At 37.8% G+C, this 22,994-nt stretch overlaps 1 protein-coding gene across 1 annotated transcript in view; it reads left to right on the top strand.

The window, feature by feature from the left end:
- The window catches only part of ASPG (asparaginase), a 54,994-nt gene that overhangs the window by 15,139 nt on the left and 16,861 nt on the right, over nt 1–22,994 (top strand). The window contains exons 6-12 of the mRNA XM_085317624.1: nt 2,731–2,842; nt 5,631–5,756; nt 7,243–7,326; nt 8,395–8,521; nt 16,152–16,264; nt 17,710–17,895; nt 20,869–20,982. Of these exons, the coding sequence (XP_085173750.1) occupies nt 2,731–2,842; nt 5,631–5,756; nt 7,243–7,326; nt 8,395–8,521; nt 16,152–16,264; nt 17,710–17,895; nt 20,869–20,982 (862 nt within the window). The remainder of the gene's footprint in view (nt 1–2,730; nt 2,843–5,630; nt 5,757–7,242; nt 7,327–8,394; nt 8,522–16,151; nt 16,265–17,709; nt 17,896–20,868; nt 20,983–22,994) is intronic.

The following is a 22,994-nucleotide window of genomic DNA, read 5'->3' as shown; positions in this document are numbered from 1 at the left end:
AATGACTGTACCCCTGTAAACATGTTAACATTGCACAAAGGATGATTTTACACAGTCGTTCAAAAATAAATGGGACTATAGCTGTTCTGCTGTAAGAGTAAAAATGGATATTCCTTAATCTTAAAGGAGAAAAATGAGGACATACAAACAAAATGTAAGGTTTGTTAACTGCTTTCTATTTTGTATTCAGATCTCTCTGTTAAGCTTTTAAAAGTAAGCACTTAAAAGAGTAAGGGAAAAAAGAAATGGTCTCCCAGTGGAGTGCTATTGATGTGAACATAAAATCTAAGTTAAATATGATGGTTATAGTAAGAAAAATGGAGATTTGTTACAATACTTTTCATATATCTGAATAACTTAAAAACTTTAGAGGATTTCAAATATAACAAAACTGCACTAGTATACCCATTTAGGTCCTGAGTATATGTCTCCTAGCGTATATTCTATAAAGAACAAAAACACCTTAAGACAATCATTCAGATCAAGAGCTTATTGAAGTTAAAGAAGAGAAAAAAGCTTGTTTTTCTAGCACAACTAAGTGCCATGTAGGGAGGTTAGTCATGGCAACTTGCCATTTTCTCTTTCGTACTAGTTGAGTGATATTTTAACTAGGCAGTTGAGAAACATTATATGTTTCTGAAGAGAGAGGAGTCTTTTGTAAACTTTGTAGAGCTGTGTAATAACCTTAGTACAATGAAAAAAAGATACAAACTTATCATCTATTTTCAGGGAGATGCATCAAAAGTGGTGGACGAGGCTGGTTTGGAATTTCATATTTTTATTTAAGCAGCACAGCCTCAGGGGAGTTTTCTTTTCACAGTTTTTCAACTGATGTCCAAAGCTGCTCTTAGTGTGCATGAATATGCTATCCAACAAGGCATTTTTCTTTGTGAAACCTAACCTCTTAGCTACAGTATGTCAGGTGGTTATGAATGAAAACTCTATCCGCGCTGTAAGCATTTATCTTATAGGCCTCATAGGAGGAATGGATCTGCAGATTTTGTCAGCTGATGAATTGATAATTGACTCACTTTTGCATGCTTTATATTGCTATTTGTGTATACAAAAATAGCAAGTAGGAAAATATGCTATTGCAAATGCTATGGGAAAGTAATCATCTTCGTTTCCTGTGCTCTAAACACCTTATTTCAGGAACTTTCTTTTACACATTCATACAGCATGCAGTGGCCAGCGTACAGCCTTTGGCTGTTTTCCAGTATAAATGTTGGAAGTATCTGTCACAGTTATTCATATAGACTGTTGCAGCTGACAGTTAACTTTCTGTGATCCRCAAGCAGTGGGAAAGCACTGCGAATGCACTGAAGATCGCCCTATTAAACATGCTCCTGGATGTCTTTGTTTGGAAGACAAAATAGGAAGGGCAGAGCTGGTTCTTGCTGGTCCCATATTTCTTGTTTATTAGATACTTGTTTGCTATTGCGTTGCTATATAGAAACATATTTGTTTCTATATAGCAATGTTGTGAAAATATTCCACCTGTTAAGTAAATCTCTGTTTTTCAGTGTTTTAAAAATGCTTTTGTTTCTTGTCATTTTAACCTTGTAATTCACTTTTTATGTAGGTAACTTAGGTTTAGAGACATCAGTCTTAGCTTTAAACTTCAGCAAACCTTCCCTCACTTCCAGTCTGAAAGCCTCCTTTGAGTGTCCAGACATACTTAGGTTTTGGTCTCCATCTGCTGGGCTACATACTGCCTGGTGTTTGAAAGTGTTATGTTCCTAGGCCCATCAGGTGTTTCCTGACTCATTGCAGGCCCATCCTATTGCTTAACTCTTTTTCTTAAAATGAGTTGCTTTGTCTTGCCTTTATTGTACTCAAAGCAGTCTTCTCCAAGCTCTGAAGGTTGCATTTCTTCAGTGGCCAGTGTTCGTGAATTGTTTATAGTCCTGGAGCCTCTGTTTTCAACCTATGCCAACCTATTTTATGATTCTTGCTGTTATCACACAGTTAAACATCATAACAAGAGGCAGCCAGTACCAAGTTTCAGTTCATACAGCCGGCTTTCGTAACAAGGCAGCAGGAAGCCTGGTAGGCTGGGACTGGGGCTTTACAAAGTTAGCCTGTTGCTAGCAAAGGCAGTAGGGTTTTTACTGGGTCTCTAGGCAATAGTTACCTTTTCTTGAAAGTCTTAACTAACCAATGGAGCCTCTGCTGAAATCTGAAGTCAGAGAAACTGATGAGGGTGGATCTTGTAAAAACCACGGAAGTGAAGGTCRGTCATAAGATTCTTAAGAGAAGATACTCTGCCTGTCAGGGTATTTATATTTATCAAAGCATTAAAAAGTTGCAGCTCTTCTGTTGACCCCCTATATGCACTGGGAGTTTCATAGACCCCTCTCATTAATTTGTGAAGCGTTYTTTAAACCTTAATCTTAGTATTGGCTTTTGTTAAAACTCAGTTCCAAATTGTTAGGATTTAGCTAAGTTAGTCTGGGTTCCACTTTTCCACCTTTGTTTTTGACAACTGCCCCCACCCATCTCATCCCAAATTCTAAGTCTGTTAACTTTAGGAATTTGTGCTTAAAACCGCATCAGACCATGAGTTTCTAAACTTGAAGCTTAATGTTCCAAATTTAGCAGCAGTTTTGCAATGGTAGGGAGTGGTAATGGGGAGAGAAGGGTAAAAACTACCGATTYAGTGAAGTAGTCAGAAGTGATGAGCTAGTGTTAGCTCTGAGTGAAACTTTTTTCAATTCTCTCTCTTCATAGTGTCTCTAAGCAAAACAAAAGAATTATCTACACAATTCTGGAGCTCTCACCGTTACTTGATTCTTCCAACATGACTCCAGAGGACTGGGCCAAAATTGCAAGGAAACTTGAGGTACAACGGTGTGGCAAGAGATTTCATTTGCTTCTTACACAAAACAGCAGTATATCCAGTATATTTAGCAAAATAAAACAATCTAGTAGTGTTATGATTATATATCTATTTATTAAAAATATAAATGTTATGTAGGATGTTACACCCAGCTTAGTTACCTGCAAAGTGGTGAGTATTATACATGTAAGATTGCAGGAAATTTTTTTCTTCTGAAATGTTATAAACTTATTAAAATTATAGAGTTCTTCCACTGATAAGCCATATCATAATTTTGTAAAAGAAAATAAAATTAAAAATTAAAAATAAAGTGTATAATATGTAGCTAGAATTGTTCTAAAGTATTTACTTAAATTCACTGTCCAGAAATGTTGAATAAAATCCATAGATGTAGGTGACTTAATTGAAAGTTGCTTAGTTACACAGCATTTGACTGTGCAAATATCTTAATTATTRCTATTAATATGTACTGTTAACATTGAAAATAATTTCACATTTTTATGCCTCTCTTTAGATACAGACTGACTTGACTAGCTTTTGCGTTGCAGCTGGTAGAAAAAAATGCTATTATTGTTAGGTTCCCAACACTGGGAAATGTTCAAAGCCCTAGATATTTCTATATGTGTAGGCAAGCTCTAGRTTAAAAATCATCACTTCTCTGCTTCTGTCCCCACATCTGAACTTACCTGTGTGATTTTAAGGAAGCAGAAGTATGAAACATTTAAAATACTTCACACCAGGAATTCATATGGAGATCTTAAGAAGTAAACCTAGTAAGATACTGCTCTTCTACTCCTGCTTGCTCTATGATGATGGGCTTTATAGTGTAAATTTCCTCCTTCACCTAAGGGTGCAAGCATACACCAACAGTGTAATAGTGTTGGGAATACTGCTGAAGATCACATAATAGTCTTACRGCTTTGAGTCCTCTAATCCTGAAACCACCAAACAAGGGACAATTCTCCTGTAAAATGCATCTTACAAGGGCTGAAGAAGAGACGAAGCTGGTATATTGRTTTATTCTCTAGAATGCAACAGGGGTACAGCTGGGAGCAGGCCAGGGCTGAGACTGAAGTAACGTGAAGAAGACAATGCCATGATGAACAGGAGTCTTACCTTATTTTCTTAATTGCAYATTAGTTTTATTACAACTTCTGATCTCAAAAAAATGGTTCTCTCTCATACACAGAATCCAACTTCTCTATGTGTACAAATAGATATCCAGTGTATGTAATCCAAGTGGAAAGTGCTGAGAAAGGGAAAAATAAAAAACCTTTGACTTTCTGACATCTATAGGCACTGCCACTGTGTTCATTTTAGACACTTACTTGGCAAAGCAGTAAKGTCCAGAAGATTTTTCAGACTGAAACATTTGCAGATGCTTGTGTGGGATTTCTGCCTAATTCCCTGCGTGATGTTTTATATTACGAAGTTTTAGCCAAGCTATGTTCTATCTCATTGAATAAAGTTCATAAGGTTGAAAATATTCATGAAGCATACTGATTGACTCAGAAAGGACAAGTGGCTATTTTTCAGATGGCTGCCCTTGAAACTTGCTTATCGCTTTACTGCACTGGTGAATAACTACAGCATACTGAAATTTTGCATCACACACTATAGTTTGGCTTACAGAAAGATCTTGCAACACTGACTATTATCCTGCTGACTTACCTGCTAGAAATAAGCTGAAAATCTCCAAAGCTTTCAGTTGATAGCAATATATACGGGCAAGTATCATCAGTGAAGAAATGGAAAAAGGACAAGTAGAAATCTGAAGGTAGGTTTGGAGGTGACCTTATTGTCAGAAGATGCCAAGAGAATGTGCCTATTGTAGCATAAGAAATATAATTAAATAGAAATCTGGCTTAATACCATGGAGAAAACCTTTTTTTCCGTCTGGCGCCCTGCGTATTAGCTTAGACTTCTGTGCAGTCCTTTCCATGTTGGTAAATGAAAAGTGCTAGTAAAAGCCATCGTTGTCTCTTACTACAATGTTTACTATGTGCATCACTTAAAATAGAGGAATCAAATCCTCTTTCCTCCAAAAGCTAGCGGATAACTTCATTCCAACAGGATGAATAGTGCCATTCATGACTTTGCATTAAAAGTTATATGTAGATTGATCTTATTATAAAATTCCTTTTTCCATTTGTATACATCTGATGATCTAAGGGACTGTTCAAAAAACAGCAGCAAGTGCATGTGCCTTGACTGAACAGGCACAGTTCACAGGCCTATTCTGTACTCTCTGCTGAAGAAGTCACTTACTGCAACAGAAGGGCTGACTTCTGAACAGAAGAGGGCACTCGTACACTGGCAATTTGCCTGCCTGCCAACWGGATTAAATGGACTGTTTTTTCTGTATGTTATGATAGCTTTGGTTTGCCTAATCTGTTCCTGTAAATGGTGTAATCCCTAAAGTAAAAGCAGTAACAAGAAATCAGACTATATGACTAATTTGCATATGTTAACATTCCTGTTTAAAGCCATTGCTAAGCTTTTCTTAATTAGCAGTCTTCTGGTTTAAAAATGCTGCATTAATATGTATACATAGAAGAATCTCTTTGACTGTTCCATAATTAGAATTACTAGCTCTAGTGCTTATTGTCCGATTAACCCTTAATTATATTTAAACTGAATATATGGATAACTCTGAGAGGAATTATGCTTATAGTACTTCTTTAAAGTGTTACACTGCTACTTGTATCAGTAAAAATAATGCAGTATGCACCTCACTTACTAATGCCACTGTGTTGGTTTAATAATATGAAAAATGTCTCTCCTTCTCCAGGAGCACTATGAAAAGTATGATGGCTTTGTGATTCTTCATGGTACTGATACAATGGCCTATACAGCGTCAGCCTTATCCTTCATGTTTGAGAACTTGGGCAAAACTGTCGTTGTGACAGGCTCTCAGGTAATGTTGAAGTTGAGGTCAGAAGCCTCATTTTCTGTTTTTATATGCAGAACTACAGTAGTATCCTGCAGATCACTATGTGCTTTAGTAATGCAGTGTGACCACGGTGAATGGTCACAGTGCTGATAAAAATTAGTGACAATTGCTGGGCTCACCAGCTGAGGATACATCCCATAATTTTATCATTAGTGACTTTAAAAATCTGTACCAAATTYGACCAGTAGTTCATTATGGCTGGGGCCAGATGCTTCAGAGAAAGATATAAGAGCCTGTCTTTGGCCATTGTGTAATGATCTGTTTATATGAGAAGCATCTTTCCAGCCTCAGGTGGCTGCTGATTGTTACTTATCTTTTTTTTTTTTTTCTTTTGAAGCCTTGAAGCATGCAGTCGTATTACTTAAGCAGTTGTTACTCTGTGTTATGTTATTCCTTGTTCTTTGGTATCTCCTATCTTTGTTGCGTTCTTCATCTTTTTTTTTGTAATTTCTAAACATTATGTGCATTTTTGATCATTCCTGTTCCACAACGCATCTAACATGGTCTGTTTCTTTCACTCTAAAGACTAGATTTATTAGTTTTCTTTCCTTTAGCTGGAGATCAGACTTTTGCATATTGTCTAAGGGGGAGGGGTTGTCATACTAGAACAGCTTGCTTAAGCGTAAAATACAGCTCTAATCACAAAAGAGAGATGAAACATCGCACTGTAACATTCCCCTCCCTCCCCCTTTTTCATAACTTCCCTTTCACATGTGGTCTATTTGAAGTCAAAATACAAAAGTCTAGGAAGAAATAGACTCCCACTTACTGTCTTGACATTGGGCAGTCTGGTTGTAGTACATCATATTCAAGGTTCTACTTTCTTTTGCTCTATTTTTTTGGAGATCTGCCTGACATATAATCCAGCAACAGAGCATGTGATTTTTTTTTTTCATTGTTGAAAGGAGCTCTGTCTCTCTGTTAATAAAAAGGCAATCTAAAAAAGCACGGAAGTCATCGCTGCTTCACTCAGCAGACCAGATTTCTGTTTTTAATCTTGTCCTTTACTGTCAGTAGTAACCTGCTGGTTCAGTTTTTGTATTCTGTGAGGAAAGATGGTGCAAGAGAGCCATTCTGAAGCCCATCATGAGGATTCTGTATGAACCAAGGCTGTTGTTTTTTCTATGTACAATCACTTCTCCATGCACAAACACTTAAACTGAGTACACCTGCTTTTGATTCTTGGTATTTTTCCTGAATCARTCTCTACCTCTAAAAACAATTGCTCATTCATACTCATCTCTGTATTATTCTWTAAGTACTCAATTATAAAAGTGTGTTAAGCACAGAGGGAAACCCTACCATCTGCTTCAGAAAGGTAMWCTTTATTTGTCATTMATTATTGTTACATAAATTATTGATATATTTGTATTGCATAAGTTGGACTCTCTTTTCTGCTGTGTAGGCTTCACATAAGGGACAGGATTTAATTTCAGTCTCTGCTCTTCAGGTGCCCCTGTACGAGTTGAGGAATGACGGCCGAGCCAACCTACTGGGGGCACTGCTCTTTGCTGGGCAGTTCGTGATTCCTGAGGTCTGTTTGCCTGTGAAAACTATCTCAGAAGCTGCTTTTCTTCCTCTAGCTAGAATACATACTTAGGTACTCAGAATTTCTGATAGGTAGTAAAGAATTGCACTTAAAAGGGAAAAAAAAAATGATTCCACTGAGGTAACAGACCCTTGCACGACAAAGCACATGACTTTTTTTCATAATCCATATACCATTTTTCCTACATACAATCTGTAAAGACTAACAAGTCTGAAATGCAGGTTGCAGCAGACTTGAAATTCCTTTGCAAACGTGTGGGATCTGAAACACTTAAGTCAGTTTTTGAAGTGGAAGTTACTTTGAAGTTTGAAAGTTGCTCTAGAACTGATAGCAGCATCTTCTAGTTCTGGTTCCTGAAGACTGAAGTGCTGAGGATGAGAAACATAAAAGACATGGGAGTATCTGCATGCTTTTAGCACCCTGCCTTTAAAATATGGTGGCACTGCATAGGCCCAGAGCCTGAGAGAAAACCGTTCAGATTACACCTCATTCCAGTTCTGTCTGTGCTCAGACAGCCAGTTCCGTGTAGGATAACAGCAAAAGCTGGCTGGCCAAGACCTTCGGAACTAACAACTTTGAAATATCTTTTTTCCTTCAAATTCCACTTGAGACACTGTAAAGGGATTTGAGAAGAGGACTAGTTTTAAATATTTGATGACTCTTAAAAATTATCATCCATTTTCACTGGGCCTTTTTTAAGGTTTTGAACTGTGAATTTAGGTATAACTGATGAACTTATTAAAAAGTCCACATTGCTTTTTTCCTCTGTCCCTAAAGTGGACTTAAGCAAACTTACAGTCTCCTAGACTGTACCTCATGAGAGGATTACAAAACTAGTAAGCTCTTAACTTGTTTTGTTCTTATATTCTTAAAYCAATGTGTGACAGATGTGCCAATTCTTTTTAAAAGTGTAAGGGTTGTAAACATCTAGTAGCCTCTGAGTTGCTTTAAAGGTTTAGAAAACACTTTATAAAGGACAGACTGCAGTATTTATCTACTGAATCTTTTAATTACTGGCTTATTCATAGACCTGTTTCTTTACTTGTCTTGCAGGTGTGCCTGTATTTTTATAATAAACTGTACAGGGGAAATAGGGTGACTAAGGTGGATGCTGAGAGTTTCAATGCCTTTTCCTCACCTAACCTGCCTCCACTTGCAAATGCTGAGGTTGATATTAAAAGTAAGCAACATCATCTCTTAAGCCTTGTAATTTGTGCCACATGCAATAGAACTCTAGATGAATGGAATGCTTGCTTATATAGCTGAAAGACTGTTTTTAAACATTGATATATATTTAAAGCCTTGTATCTTGCCTCCACCTCATGTGTACTGAAACTGTTTAAATATTAATAAGACTTTAAAAATTTGTGATTCAGCTGCATTTATCTACTGGGGACAGATATGAGCTAGGCTGACTTTGACTAAACATTCAGATTTACCAGAGGGAATGTTGCCCCTGTGTCATGAAAATGCTTGCTCTGAGGACAAAAATGAGGGAGTGGGTAGGACTAAAAGAACAAAGAGTTTAATCCAATTAATGGCCATGCTGGGCTCTGAAATCAGGCAAAAGACTCATGGCAGAGTATATGCAGCTTCAACAAGCCTATGTTGGATGCATATAGTTTTGTAAAAGGTTRTACTGGATATTTAGGACCTGTCTGAATTGGGAACATACTGAAAATAGCAGATTTAGGATATGTTCTGTGTGAGGTTTTTTTTCCTGACTTACTCAGRCTTCCTACAATTTCTGTGATTCTGTTCCTTAAGGAAGGGGAAAACCTTTTTAAAAGTTGCATGAAGATTATAGTATCTGTTTACAAAGTCATTAACACATTGATGTCTGTTCTTGAATAAATGACAGCCTTTCTTCACAGAGGGAAGGAGAGAGACACATTTGGAATCTGGCCAAGCGAGGAGTTACCAAAACCCTAYTAAAGGACAGTTTTAAAAAATACAAGTTATGCAAGTTGCTCTTGGATAGCCTAAGTATGTTTGAAAGGACTAGGTCTAGATGACAAACTCCAATATTACTTAAAACTATAGAGCTAGACCTCCTAAGTAACGCTTATTTGATGTTCCCACATTTGTGGTGGAGGATTGCAAATAGAGAAATAAGGGGTCTGTTCTTCTTTTGCCTCYAAGTTTAGATTCTCACAAGTAAAAACAAATTAAATTTCAGCCTAGTGCCTAGAGAACACTCACTTCATAGAGTCATAGAATCGGTAAGGTTGGAAGATGATCTCTCTGGAGATCATCTAGTCCAAYCCCCCTGCTCAAGCAGGGTCACCTAGAGCATGTTAGACAGRGTTGCRTCCAGGTGGGCCTYGAATATCTCCAGAGAAGGAGACTTCACAACCTCTCTGGGCAACCTGTTCCAGTGCTCTGTCACTCTCATAGTGAAGAAATTCCTCCTCATATTTAGGCGGAACTTCCTGTGCTTCAATTTCTGCCCACTGCCTCTTGTCCTGTCACATGGGACAACTCAAGAGAGTTTGTCCCCATCCCCTTGACACCCTCCCTTCAGGTACTTGTACACATTGATAAGATCCCCCCTCAGTCTTCTCTTCTGCAGGCTGAAGAGGCCTAGCTCTCGTGCCGTTCCTCATAGGGCAGATGCTCCAGCCTTCACTTATTTSTCATTAAATGGTGAAGAATAAAAATACCCACAAAAGATTTAGAAGCTCTTAGGTTGACTGCTGTCTCTTCAAGAAGTTACTTTGTTTTTCCAAGCAAAAGATTTTAATCTAAATATTCCTCACCTCATAAGGGGTAAGGAAAAAATACATTAATGTTTGTGCCTATTACTGTAGCATCTGTACAAGTTGGGGCAGGGGGAGGGAGGGCAATAGCAAGGGGTTCCCAAATTCTGCTGGGTGCCGTTAGTGGCAGTAGGAACTCTAGCCCTATGCCATGCAGCATGCCATTCTGAATAACATCTCCTCCTACAGAGGCATCCTGCAATTTTGAAAATTAAGCTTAGCACTTTTAGCACCTAATAGTGGGAGTCACTTAGCAAAGTTCCAGGATCAAAATGCTGTGTTGTAGGAGTCATACAAACTGAGGAAACTTGTTAAATACTGTAGCAGTCAGGAAGACATCTCTTAGGTAGAGAGTGTGCCACTATGACTCTCTTAGGTGGAGAGTGTGCCACTATGACTGTTGCAATAAATTGGGGAAAGTCTTCTTTCTTGGGTTTTTATGAACTGTATCAAATCGAGTATAAATAAATAGTTTTCTAAATGATCAGTAATGAAATGGAGCTGCAAATAGCATACTACTTCTCTCTTGCATTTGAATGATCTGTTTTATGATTACTTGTGTATAGTAGCAAAATGAGAAAGTTATTAAGTACTTCCCTTGGCCCATATTGTGTCTCGTATCTTTTCAATAGAATGCCCCAATGAGATCAGTGAGGATTTCTGATTTAAAAATTGATGGTGTGATAGGCTCTATTCTTATTTGTTTCAGTTGATTACCCTGTTTGGGTAGCATCATTTATCCAAGACAACAGTGTCAGTATTGAATGATTTTTTCATTTTGAAAAAAACATTGTTATAGAATGAGCAATCTACTAGTGCTACTTTATTTTGTCCAAAATAATTGTTTGAAACAAAGCTGTCTTCACTGAGTCTCTTCTTACAATCTTTGTTTGAAGCTTTCAGGGAGACAAGGAATTGCTTGAGGCTTTTATAAACAATCCAAACAAATCTAGCATCTTTAACTTTTTAATGACTTTATATAGTAAGTCTTAATCTTCCTGCAGATGAGACTGACTCTTGCTGCTTCAGCATTATCTCAGGCAGTCTGACAATGCCAGACTGGAGCAGGCCACATGCAGAAACTCTTCCTTGGGCTCCCCAGTTCTAACAGAACTGGGATTGAAAGTTGTAGAGAAACTGATGGTGAAGAGATGACAGGAGTGGGCAGCGTAGTGGGGTAGGAACTCAGGATCACAGACTGGTACATAAGAATGAGAAGAAGAAATGAGAAGAGGAGCTGGAGACAGGAGAGCAGCTCAGTCCTCTTCCCTTCCCCTTCCTAGCTGTTTCTCTCTTCTTCATATTTTATCTCCCTTTTTCATCCCTTTCCCCGTTCAGATGAGGGTCCTGGTGGATTTCTGATCCCATAAACTAGATGGGTTCTCAGCCAGGTCCTTAGCTGTTTAAGCAACACCTAAGAGTCCCATTATCAAGTTTTAGACCAGCAAGGGTGTCAGTTTTCTTAAGACTTTGAATTCAGCATAGGAAACTCTTGCAAGAAGTGGTGGAAAATCCTAGTAAACTCCTCAGGTGAGTAACACAGTGTTAATAGTAGATACTTTTGCAGCAGGATCAGAAAACTGTATATGAAATAATGAACTATATAGGAATATTCAAACATATTTTTTAAATCTTAAAGGTTATCAAATAAAAGGCCTTGCCTTATTTCTCTCATGTTTTGACAAGGAGAGAGACAAAGGAGGTCTGATTCGCTTGAATTGTGTAAAGAGTCTCAGTATGTTTCATAACTGATTACTCTCCTCAGTTCTCTGTTGTCTTAATGAAGCAAATATGAAATTTGCTTTGTTACCATGGCTGGACTTTCTTTATCATACATGCATGTAACTTCTGAGAGTGCTGCACATGTACAGAATTGAATGATTAGAAACATAACTTTTGTAGGGGAAAAAAAGATGCCATACAGCTGTGTGCACAGATTTATTTGGTACTGCAGCAGCAGGTTAGAAGGCCTTTTTAGGCTCATCTGCCCAGCAGTCTCGCTAGAGGGAAGCTATTAGTCACTGGCTAGTTCTGTGTCTTGGTTGACAGTTCTAGTTATTTATAGTAAAAAGTCCAAGTCATTTATATATTAATGCAAATGCCAGCTGTGTTCACTGAAGTAGTTCGGGAAGTAGGCGGGAAGTTGGAAGTAGGCATGTTGATTCTTGCAATGAGACCATTCAATTTAAATATTCGTTTCAAAAAGTGTCAATTGTTTTATAATAAACTACTGAAAAGGGGGTCTATATTTGTTTGCCTCTTTTAGGAATTTCCACCCATAGGTTGGTCTGTGCTCCCCACCCCTTGGCTGTCGCCATGAATTCTAATGAACACTGGGGGAGCTTATGTAATGGTACGACTTGCCTGTAGCCTTGCAGAAAAGGATGAGGAGAAAGTGTTGCAGTTTGTCTGCAGCTCTGCAATCATGAAAAGCTGTATTTCCTGTTTGATTTCATAACTTGGAGTTCAGTCACCACTCCTAAGGGAGGTGTTGCTCTTAGTTACAGCACTCTCATAATGAGTTGAAACCTGTACTGTGGCACAGGCACTGGTTTAAAAAAGTTTTTTCTGCTTTATAGACTGTTTCAGGATTATTTTTTTAAGTTAGGTTGATTTCTCCCCCCACCCCACTTTCCCTATCACCATATGTCTGTGTGAAAATAACACTGAATAAGATAAGGAAATTATCTTTTCTTTTTCTTTAGTGAAGAATAGTTAGATTATTTCCTTACTAGCTACCTATTTGGCCCTGAAATATGAAGGCACTTGCACGTTTTCTTAGGGCTGGGTGACCATAGRTGAAAACTGCCTCCCCAGGGACTGCAAAGTAGCTTCTTTTCCCATCCCTTTACCCCAGTAAGGCTCATAGACTTCAGAGGACTCAAACCCTAAAGAGTTTACTTTATGCCTTAGATATATACTTCTCTTTCCAATTTGTTCTCTGAGCTGTGATTTTAAGAGCTCCAGTGTTTAGGAGAGAGGGGGAGATTGGGAGTAGCAGAGAGTCATTTCTGTGATTTTTTTTATGTTTGGAAAAATAAACCAGATATGTTAATATCTTAAATGCAGAATCTTTGAATAACACAATCTCTCCTATTTCAAGACACTTTGGACACAGTATATAAATAACAATTACCTCTCTATTTTATGTACATTGCTTTAAGAGCTTTCTGTTTTCCATGGAAGACCAATACCTAGTTATGCTTGTTCCTCAGCTTTTTGTCCATATTTATATAATGCAGTACACTATATCAATTAAACTCTTTACAAGCACAGCCTATCCAAGTCAGGATGGTTTACTGTTTTCTGTGTTGGGCCAAATACAAATACCCCTGACTAGTCACTTTTATCCATATGATAAAAAGCTGTTCTGAACAACAGTATGTGGAGTTTTTTGTACTTCACCTATTTCTATATGAGTTTCTTGCTTAAGACTGTTAAGAATTCTTAAAACTTTTTTTTTTTTTTTGCTTTAACAAAAAGATTGCTGTGCATTAGGATCAGAGACTGTAGGATAACTGATTGATTCAGTAGAATAAAGATGCTTGAACTTAGCTATACCATGTAAATATTCTACATTTTGGAGGGATGTAATCTTTGAGACAGAGGGTGGAAAGGGTGTGTTTTCTGTCCTGCATAAGTCTCTGKCTCACTTAGAACAATTCTGAATAACTCTTAGATGAATTTGGGCTTTTATGTATATTCATTTGTCTTTGCCTCTTGCATCACACTGGCTTTTTCAAACTTTTTGTCTGGTGGAAAGCTCGCACCTGTAGAAATTATGCTGCCCTCATCACTGCATTTATCATCTGCAGTACAGAGCACTTTATGTAGACTGACAGGATTCACAACCAAAATAATTTTAACTCAAGGATAATCTTTAGTCATTTCTTAACATAGTTTGGAATTGGCATCACAGTACTCTGAATGCATTGCATATATCTTGAAGATGATGTGTTATTTGATAGAGTATATTCCCAGAGTACAGGTATAGGCCTCATTTCTCAACCTATGCTCTGATTTCTCCCCTCAGTCTTCTGCTTTTGGCAGTATTTTCTCAATGATCCATGCCAAGATAGATTTCCTCAGTTCATTCTTCAAGTCTGTTACAGAGATGCTAGTAGTTGCCAAACTTTGTAGTATGCATTTGTGAAGTCTTGGCAGGGACTCATAGCTTATGGAGGATAAAGGAAAGAAATCCTTGATACAATTTTATTGCTGTCTCTGCTCATAGAGGAGGCTGCTTTTAAAGAATTAAAGAATTAATCTGTTTGTTAGAAGGTTGAAAGGACTGGGTTTATTGCCAAACACTGTCTCTTAAAAAGCAGTGCTGATTGAATGAAGATGGTTAGCCTGACATATGGACCTCAAGCAGAGCAAATGCATTGCTTTTTGCACCCACCCAGGTACCTCCTGCCAGTCCCTAACTTGCTCCGGAAAGCTTATGGAGGCCTTCTGGAGCGACTTGGCCAGCTACTAGATCCAGCCAGGTGATTTCAGAACTGTGTTGGCCAGCTTCTCACGGAGAAACTACAGAAACAGACTATGTTTCTATTCTCCCTTTCCCAGAGCAGTAGGAATGCATTTGCTGAAGTTTATTTGCTGAGATAAACACAGTGCCAAGCCAACTGCTTGTGAACCATTTTACAGCTTATGGTTCACATATTTATTCGTGTAAGTCCCAGGATTTAAAATAAGTATTTTTTCAGAAAGCACATAAAGAACCTCTACTCGCGGTAGGGCACCATGACAGGAAAGGAAACTTCAGAATTGTCTTATACAAGGTTGTTATTTTTTGTCCTGACTTTGTGTAGTGTAGTTTTTAGTTTCTCTGGTAATAAAGCAAAAGAGCAGGCTTCAATGGAGGCTCTTAATGTTCTCTGATTTTCTTGCAAATGCCTGTCTGCTGATGGCAAGAGATTGCAATAGTAATTGGTGTGAGTAACTCTTCACATGGCTGAGAGCAACTCAGTATTATGCACTTAGATCTTCTATCTGTTCTTGCTGCTTGAGGTTTTATCCTAAACTAAAAAGCTTAAATCTTGATGGGGAAACAGGTAGCCTTACAGTGTGGTCTGCTTTCATTGAAACATGATGCTCTGAGCTGTTGGCTATCATTTGTTAAACCTCTACCACAGCCTTCTAGTTGTTGTCAGAACTACCAGCACTGTGCTTTTGCATTGGAGCAGTAAGGTTTTGAAATCAATAATGCATGACTTGGCTTCTAATAATGCAACACAACAAACTATTAGTTAAACAGCTGGCTTCTGGCTCTAAATGTATAATCGGAGTTAATTGAATCCCTGCTATTTTATTTAATCATTAGTAACTACGTAATAAACTCTGGAGGTGATTAGTGGCTACAGTAACTGCATTTGTCTTTATTATGACATTCAGAACTTGTCATATCTTTTATGTTTGAGAAGATGAAGATCTGATCTCTAAGCATTAATTCAGGTTGATATCGGTCCAATTACAAAACAGTGAAGTTCTGATCAGTGTGTGACAAGTAAATGTCTCACTTATGCCAGAGCTGCATAGTGTTCTGCTGGCTGAGGCTTCTGAGCACTCTGAATTGGGAAATTTGGTACTAGCGGGACGTGTTCAACAGTGTGAACTGGTCAGGTCTTGTAGTCAAACGCTTTTCCCAACTATRAGATTTCTCTTGGAGAGGTTATAATATGGGTATATAGCTTTGTATCTGATAGATCATCCTGTTCACTAGTGGAAACTGAACTGCCTATTTTGGAAGTCTTTGCTATAAAATACTATTAAATTGAAGCAAGTATACTTGTTGAATATCTCTGGGAAGTGAACTRGAGCAAAAATATTGATGAATAATCCTGATTTATGTTGGAATCTAGGTTATTTTGGAAATAAAGGTAAAACAACACAGCTGACCCTAACTTGGATATGGCCTGAAAACACATATTTCTGTGGCATTTAATAAATRAGGTGTAAATAAGATAATGCTGTAAGTGCAACGGGCTACAAGATTACTTCATATTATGTTTTTGATACTAAATCAGGAAGGCCATTTCTTTTTAACAGTAAACTGGGATACAGTGTGGAGAGCCAATACCAAAAAGAAATTTCGAGTTCACACCAATATGAACAGGAATGTTGGGCTTCTGCGAATCTTCCCAGGAATCACTGCTGCTGCTGTAAGTATCAGCACTTAATTTTTTGGAAGTGAATGAAATGATGCTCAAAACACTTGTTTACTTAGCCAAAGTTTGGAAKCTGCAGTGTGGTTTTTTGGAGGGAAGGGAAGGTATCTTGTCTTCTGATAAGCATTTTCTAATACTAGGGTATTCAAAGACTATTTTTACGTCACAAACTGTTGACAAAATCTGAACAGCCTGGGCCTTGGAACTGAAAATTAATTTCTTACCAGTGCTAATAATAGGTCAAGTGTACTTTTCTAAACAGGTACAAGCTACAGTGACCAGGGGAATGCTTTCTTGCTGCACACTGAAGCATATTAYTAAATATCTTGCCAAAGTACGCACAGGATATTGGGGGGAGAGRGGGCATGGAGGTGACTGGCTTTTTTTACAACTAATGCTTCTTTCTCAAAGTTAAGTTCCACTCACACCGGTGGTTAGGATGACCCCCTGTATTGATACAGATCTGAAGATGATAACTAATATTTTGTTGCTCTGAGCCTTTAGAAAATGTTTTGCAGAACTGTGGTTTTAGGTAGTTTGTGTCTTTTTAAATTTTTTGTTCTTATATCAGTTCCATTAAAGTGACAGGTCTTGCATGGCTGTTGCCATCTTAAATTGAATCCAGTAGTTTAAGCAGCATTCCTCAATTATATCTGCATTCTTTTTAGGTGAATATGAACAGATGGAAAAGCGGGGGGGGGCGGTATACTTGTTAAAAAAAAAAAAAAAATCCAACTGCATCGTTAGCCTCATGGGGGATTACAGTGTATTGAATATAGCATATGTGATGATCAAAGAAACATCTAGGTTGTCTAAAGTAAATCTTTTTAGAAAGAGAACTTTGCTAGGCATCCTCTTACAGTGAGATACAATAGCTACCTTATTGACTAGTGAACTAGTACCTCCTTTTTTCTATGCTGTGAATTAAATGAATTGTTTCTTGGGTTAAAAAAAATGGAGGCTTCATTGCAATACTCTTTTGTGAAAAGTGAGAAGCTATCTCCCTTAGTAAGCCAGATGTTTATTGGCAAAACTCTTATTTGCTGAAGTAATGAATTTGGACAGGTGTGGGAGTGGGAGTTCTAATTTCAATTAATGATTTTGTATTTATTTAGTAAGTGTAAACCTAGCCTTTTGTTCCACCATGGTGCAACAGTATAGCCTGTTAATGGCACTTAAACAACAGCATTCTTTTTCACACTGGGATCAGACTGTAGAAAATACTTTATTTTAAAATCCAGCCCTCTAGGAATTTTAAAGGAAGTTAAAGAATGAAATTCTCATTTTTGTAAGCTTATTCTACAGTCTCAGTTATTGCAAATGAGGAGCAAGATTCTAATAGGAATAGAAATTTTYTTAAAACTCTGTGCCATGTATGAAAGTGTTAATGTGATTTAAACACATCCTTTGGCTTTCTTTCCTATTTTGTTTTTAAACAGGTAAAAGCATTTCTTCAGCCTCCAACTGAGGGCATTGTACTTGAAACTTATGGAAGTGGCAATGCCCCAAATAACAGAGAAGACTTGCTGGAAGAACTGAAGAAAGCAACTGAACGAAAAGTGGTGATTCTAAACTGTACCCAGTGTTTACGAGGGTGTGTTACAACTGTCTATGCTACAGGGCAGGTGAGGGCTGTGCAGTAATTTCAGATTCTACTGCTGTGTAAAAGAAACATTTCACTAATGGTTGTGTACTTTAGTAACCAGATTTTTTAGACCATCAAGATACTGCTTATAAAATAATCATATCAGAAAAAGCTTAAGCTGGAAGGATTTAAATATCTGTCTGCAAATAATATCTTGTTACTCCTAACCTGAGTAGTCTAAATAGTCAGCTCGAATCCCAATTTACTTATTGCTGGCTCCTGTTTGTGCAGCACTCCAGGATACCATTGCATTATATTGTTAATATGCCTCCCAAAGGGATGCCTCTGAGCTAGAAGCCAACTTGTGGGTCAGATGATCAAACAAAGTAATATCTGATAGGCCAACAGTTATTTATTTACAGTATAAGAACATCAAGAAAGCCTTCAAATCCAAGCAATGTTCCAAATGCCCACATTTATTTAACTGGAAGTGCATCTGAATTTGGTGAGAGATTGGGAGAACAGCTTCTAAGAAAGCATCTGTCTTTGTTTTGCCAAATGAAAATCAGTTGTTTTTAATCATGAAGGCTAGCTTAAAGCAGACTTTATGTAGATACTCTTAATATTCAGGCGTTTTATAGTGAATTTCTTAATTTTGTATTAAGACATGACATCACTGAGACTAATAAGAGCTCAAAGCCGTATGAGAGTATGTGTTGCATGTGGTAGTGTGAAGGAAGCTGATTTAACTCATCCTTATGAAAAGGCATTAAATATCCAAAAAGCACTGCCAGAGAGTGACTCATCCCCCTGTTTTAGACACCTGTTTTTCTTGGGAGCAATCACCTGACTGGCAGAGCTAGCTCTTCATTGACTGTAAGGTGAACTTAGATCCTCTAGACTGGTGCTGAAACCTGCCTATTTTAACACTGTTTTTGATGCAACTTTAGATGATATTTGCTTCAAGAACATGTAATCTGCTGTTTTGAGCAGAAAGGGAAGGAGTTTTAAGAGTTTGATTTCACTCCTTCAGTATTTGAATGTTACATTTTCTGTTATGGCCTGTCTATTGAGAGYAGGTTAAATTTTTCTCTAACTTAAGGGGTGGGGGGTTCTTTGAGAAGTAATTCCATGATCTGTAGCAAATGCAATAGGAATACATAGATTGTATAGAACCGTTCACACAGAAAGAAGAAAGTAGTTGACTCAATAAAAGACATGAARTTTGTTTTTGCAAAGCAATATGAAAATGAGTCCTAACTTTTGTGTGATCTCCTACTTAAAAAGAACGACTAAAATGTTTGGGAGAAACAAAACTCTTTTGTATGTGCTGATTAAAAGATTCTTCAAACAGACACCTCTAAAAATGGCTTTTTGCACTCTGATCCAGTGTGTTGGTATGTTTAATTAAAAGATTCTGGTCAGGTCACTAGCATGGTCACTTACACACTAAACCTGTGTAAGACTATGTGGAAAAGTGTTCATATTTTATGTGGAGCATGTATTGTATTGCTTCATCATCCATTAAAGGAGGTTGTCTGTTTTCTTGGCATCTCTTGAGGAAAATAATGGCAAAGCTAGATCCTACTTCATGCTTTTTCTTTCATTCACTTTCATATGGAACTGCTATATACAGGAAGTATCATGAATGGATGATAGAAACTCTCTGTAATGTTAGCTTTACTTTGTTTTTTTTCATTAAATAAAGCCCTTTACAGGTCTTTGCATATGGGCAGGCCATTTTTTATTCATTCAAGTTAGTCAGGTGGCTCAGCTGAGTCTGTGGTTTCCCTTGAAGTGCTTGTTTCAGTTAGCTGAGTGTCTGGCCTCTGATCTATCTACACAGCAGAAAGTTGTAATTGAAGGGACTTTAGGTGTAGGAAGGAAACTGGGAAATCCCTTCGTCCTCCTTTTTCCCAAGACCATTGAAAAAACCCTAAATGTTCCTTGGTTCTAAACGCTGGCTAGCTCTCCATTTCGTACCTTCTCTGAGGTATTTTGCCATGAGACTTTTAAAAATGTCAGATGTCAGTCTGGGGCTCTCAGAGGTAGTTAATGAACTGATTAGGGCACTATATCTTGCTAAAATATTAGTTATTAGTTAAGCCACGTCAAATTTCAAAACTGCSATTTATATACAAGGAATTTAAAAACAAATCTGTGTAAGGAACCTACTGCAAGATGCTTCACTTTGAGGCATCACATTATAGTAAACATGATGGTCTGTGATTTAGAGAAGCGTGAGCGTCTGCMCTGGTACGAGTCTCTGGGACAGGAGATCTGAGGTCTCCTTTGCTGCCTTGCTCACTGTGCCCTTATAGCACTTGCTGGCCATCGCAAAGATGATTGGCTTATTTCTGCCTTTTGCTTTTGTTCAGATTTTTTTTTTAACTATTGAAATGATAAGTTAAAAAGATTACATCATCTTTTGTAGTTGTTTCTATTCAGACCAGTGTAAATTGTGTATTTCAGTTGTATGTTCTAAATCATATACTGCTAATGCAACCTGGAAAGATGTGAAAACACTCCTGCTGTGAGCACACTGCAGTGCTGGCATTCATCCAAAGTAATATCCCGTAAAAGAATGGTAAATACATCTGTGAGAGAACAGCCTATTTGGCAACGTTTGGAATGCCACTGGGTTAAAACAGAATAACTGCAGCTTTTCAGTAAAAGTAATCTGACAACTCTGCGGATACCTGATACGGACCTGTAATCTTCCCATTTTAGCATAGGTAAATGACCGTGGCAAGTGTTTGGTTAAATACTTTTCAACGTTATTACATGAAAAGGAATTTAAAATACAAGTCATCTTTGTTCAACTATTTCTAGTATATTTCAGGTATTTGATAACTAAAATTACAAAAATTACGGTTGAAAAGGGGTAAGACTCAGTGGAAGAATGGCTGTATATTGTATTCTGTGTGGTTCCCTCTCATTCATGTACATTTTTTGTGTGCACACGTATTTCTGAGTGCTATGCTAATTGGAGTCATTATTCCTTTTTATTCAGGCTCTTGCTGATGTTGGAATAATTCCTGGAGGTGATATGACACCAGAGGCAGCCCTAACTAAACTGTCATACACACTCAGCAAGAGTGAGCTTAGCTGGGAGAAGAAGAGGCAGGTAAATACTCAGTGTGACCTTGAAAGGCTTTAACTTTCTCATCTACTGTGCTAGCTTCTGACTAGCTGAATGGCTTGAGCTTCTCCTTTGCATTTAAAGGCAATTGATTCCAGAGCCGTAATGTGAATGTCATATGCTTTTTTCTTATGGAAAATGCTGTTAGACAAATAAATATATGGAGATTGGGAGAGAAGAAATTTCTCTGCATGAATCAGTTGAAGACCGCAACCCATCTTTTAACTGCAATAGTCTACCTTGGACATCTCTGCTAAAAAGCTGTATGTGAAAATTCATAGGAAAGCAAAATTCTAGCTCTACTGAAGACAGTAAAGATCTTGTCATTGACTTCAGTGGGGTAAAGATTTCATCCAAAGCTCATTCTGAAGATAAAGAGTGCCTACAGTCCCTTCCTTTACAGTGTTACTCATGTCAATGTTAGATTTTGTTTCTCTAACAAGTGATGAATCCTGTAAATGCATCAAAAGTAGAGGATTATCTTAAAAACCATTGTAACTGATTTTAATAACTTTACCCATTTAGCAATATTCTTTTTATTCAGTGGTATTTAATGAAGACATTTCCCCTAAAATAGTACAGTTCCTTAATACAGTGAATCTTTAGCTCTGTGTTAAATGCCCTGACTTGGACAGGAGAGCAGCAGTCTGCCAGAATGCATATTTCTGGGCTTGTATGCAGCGAAATCGTAATCCTAACACTTTGGATAATGACAGCATGAAGAGCCACTCTTTAGACTTAAGCTGGGCCTGCATGTATATCTGATGATGGTGGGGTTTTTCCATTAAAGTTGAAACAAACCTGATCATTATTTCTGGCTCAGTATTTTCCAGCTAGTAGCAGCTCTGAGACAAATACATTAGATACATATGATAATTGTTACATATGATCATAACTTGGGTGAGTGGAAGTACCATTTACTGTGCTTACAAATAGTTTGCAGATTCTGAGCTTTCAGTTGTTTGATAAAGCCCTTGGTCTGAAAAATGAGAGAAGAAAGGGCTGTGTATCTCTTCARTGAGGATGGCAATAATATACTCTGTCCAAGAACTGAAGAACATGGTTAACAGTTAACATCATGCTGTGTGAAGAATAGTGGTATTTTTCATTAATGGTGCCTAAACATTAGAAATCTAGTGCTGTGGACTTGATGTTATTTTGCTTCCAAGTGAGCATGTTTTTGTGCATGTATGCTTTAGAAACCAAAGCTCTTCAGTGATGCTCCTTTGGTATGCTCACAACCTGGGCTATAGGTATACTAGCCTTCTTTTTAATGTAGACTTTATTATTCTTGCACAGGGGAATATTTGACTTGGGACAGGAGAAACTTTCTCAGCTGTCTTTCTGCTTAGGTTTATGGATTAAAATTTAATGTGAGATCCAATTCTGCAGTATGTAGCTGAATTGCTTAGGTGAGGACTTACTGATATGTCATCTTAGGCACCATTGGCACAAGGTATTCCTGTACCTTCATGTGCTGCCTTTGAAATGTGTTACACAGCATTTATGAAGTGGTGCCAGGAGCTCCTTTATATGGCTTGAGAAGCAAAATAACTTTTGCAAATTATTTGAGTTAAAGCAGGATTGGTTTCCTCATTTGACTCATTGTACAGACCTACAAACAATTGTGTTGGCACAGCTAAGGGAGCAGCATACTGCGTTGCCTGGGCAGGAATGAGCGGTAGAGACCGGGAGGAGAGGGAAGCTTGGAAATATGTTGTCTGTGGCAACATCTCCAGCTAAACATATCACCAAACAATAGTCTCCCAAGAGATGGAAGCTTTCCTGAAGCTGGCGTGGTTATTTTAGGATTCTCTTTCAACACAAAGGAGCAAGGAATGTGCCCCCAGACACATGCAAATGGCTGCAGAGCTGGTAGAAGAACTGAGTAATTGCCATAGGGCTTTGCGCTGGGCACATTTAACACGGGTGCCAATTGTTAAGGTTACCTGYGCAAAGCAACGATCTCAACCTGTCAGACTCTAAAAGCGCGCCAA

Source organism: Rhea americana, unplaced genomic scaffold (genome assembly GCF_003343005.1).
Source record: "Rhea americana isolate MKP2758 unplaced genomic scaffold, rheAme1 scaffold_5, whole genome shotgun sequence".
NCBI lineage: Eukaryota > Metazoa > Chordata > Aves > Rheiformes > Rheidae > Rhea > Rhea americana.
This window is presented reverse-complemented; position numbering and strand designations above follow the sequence as displayed.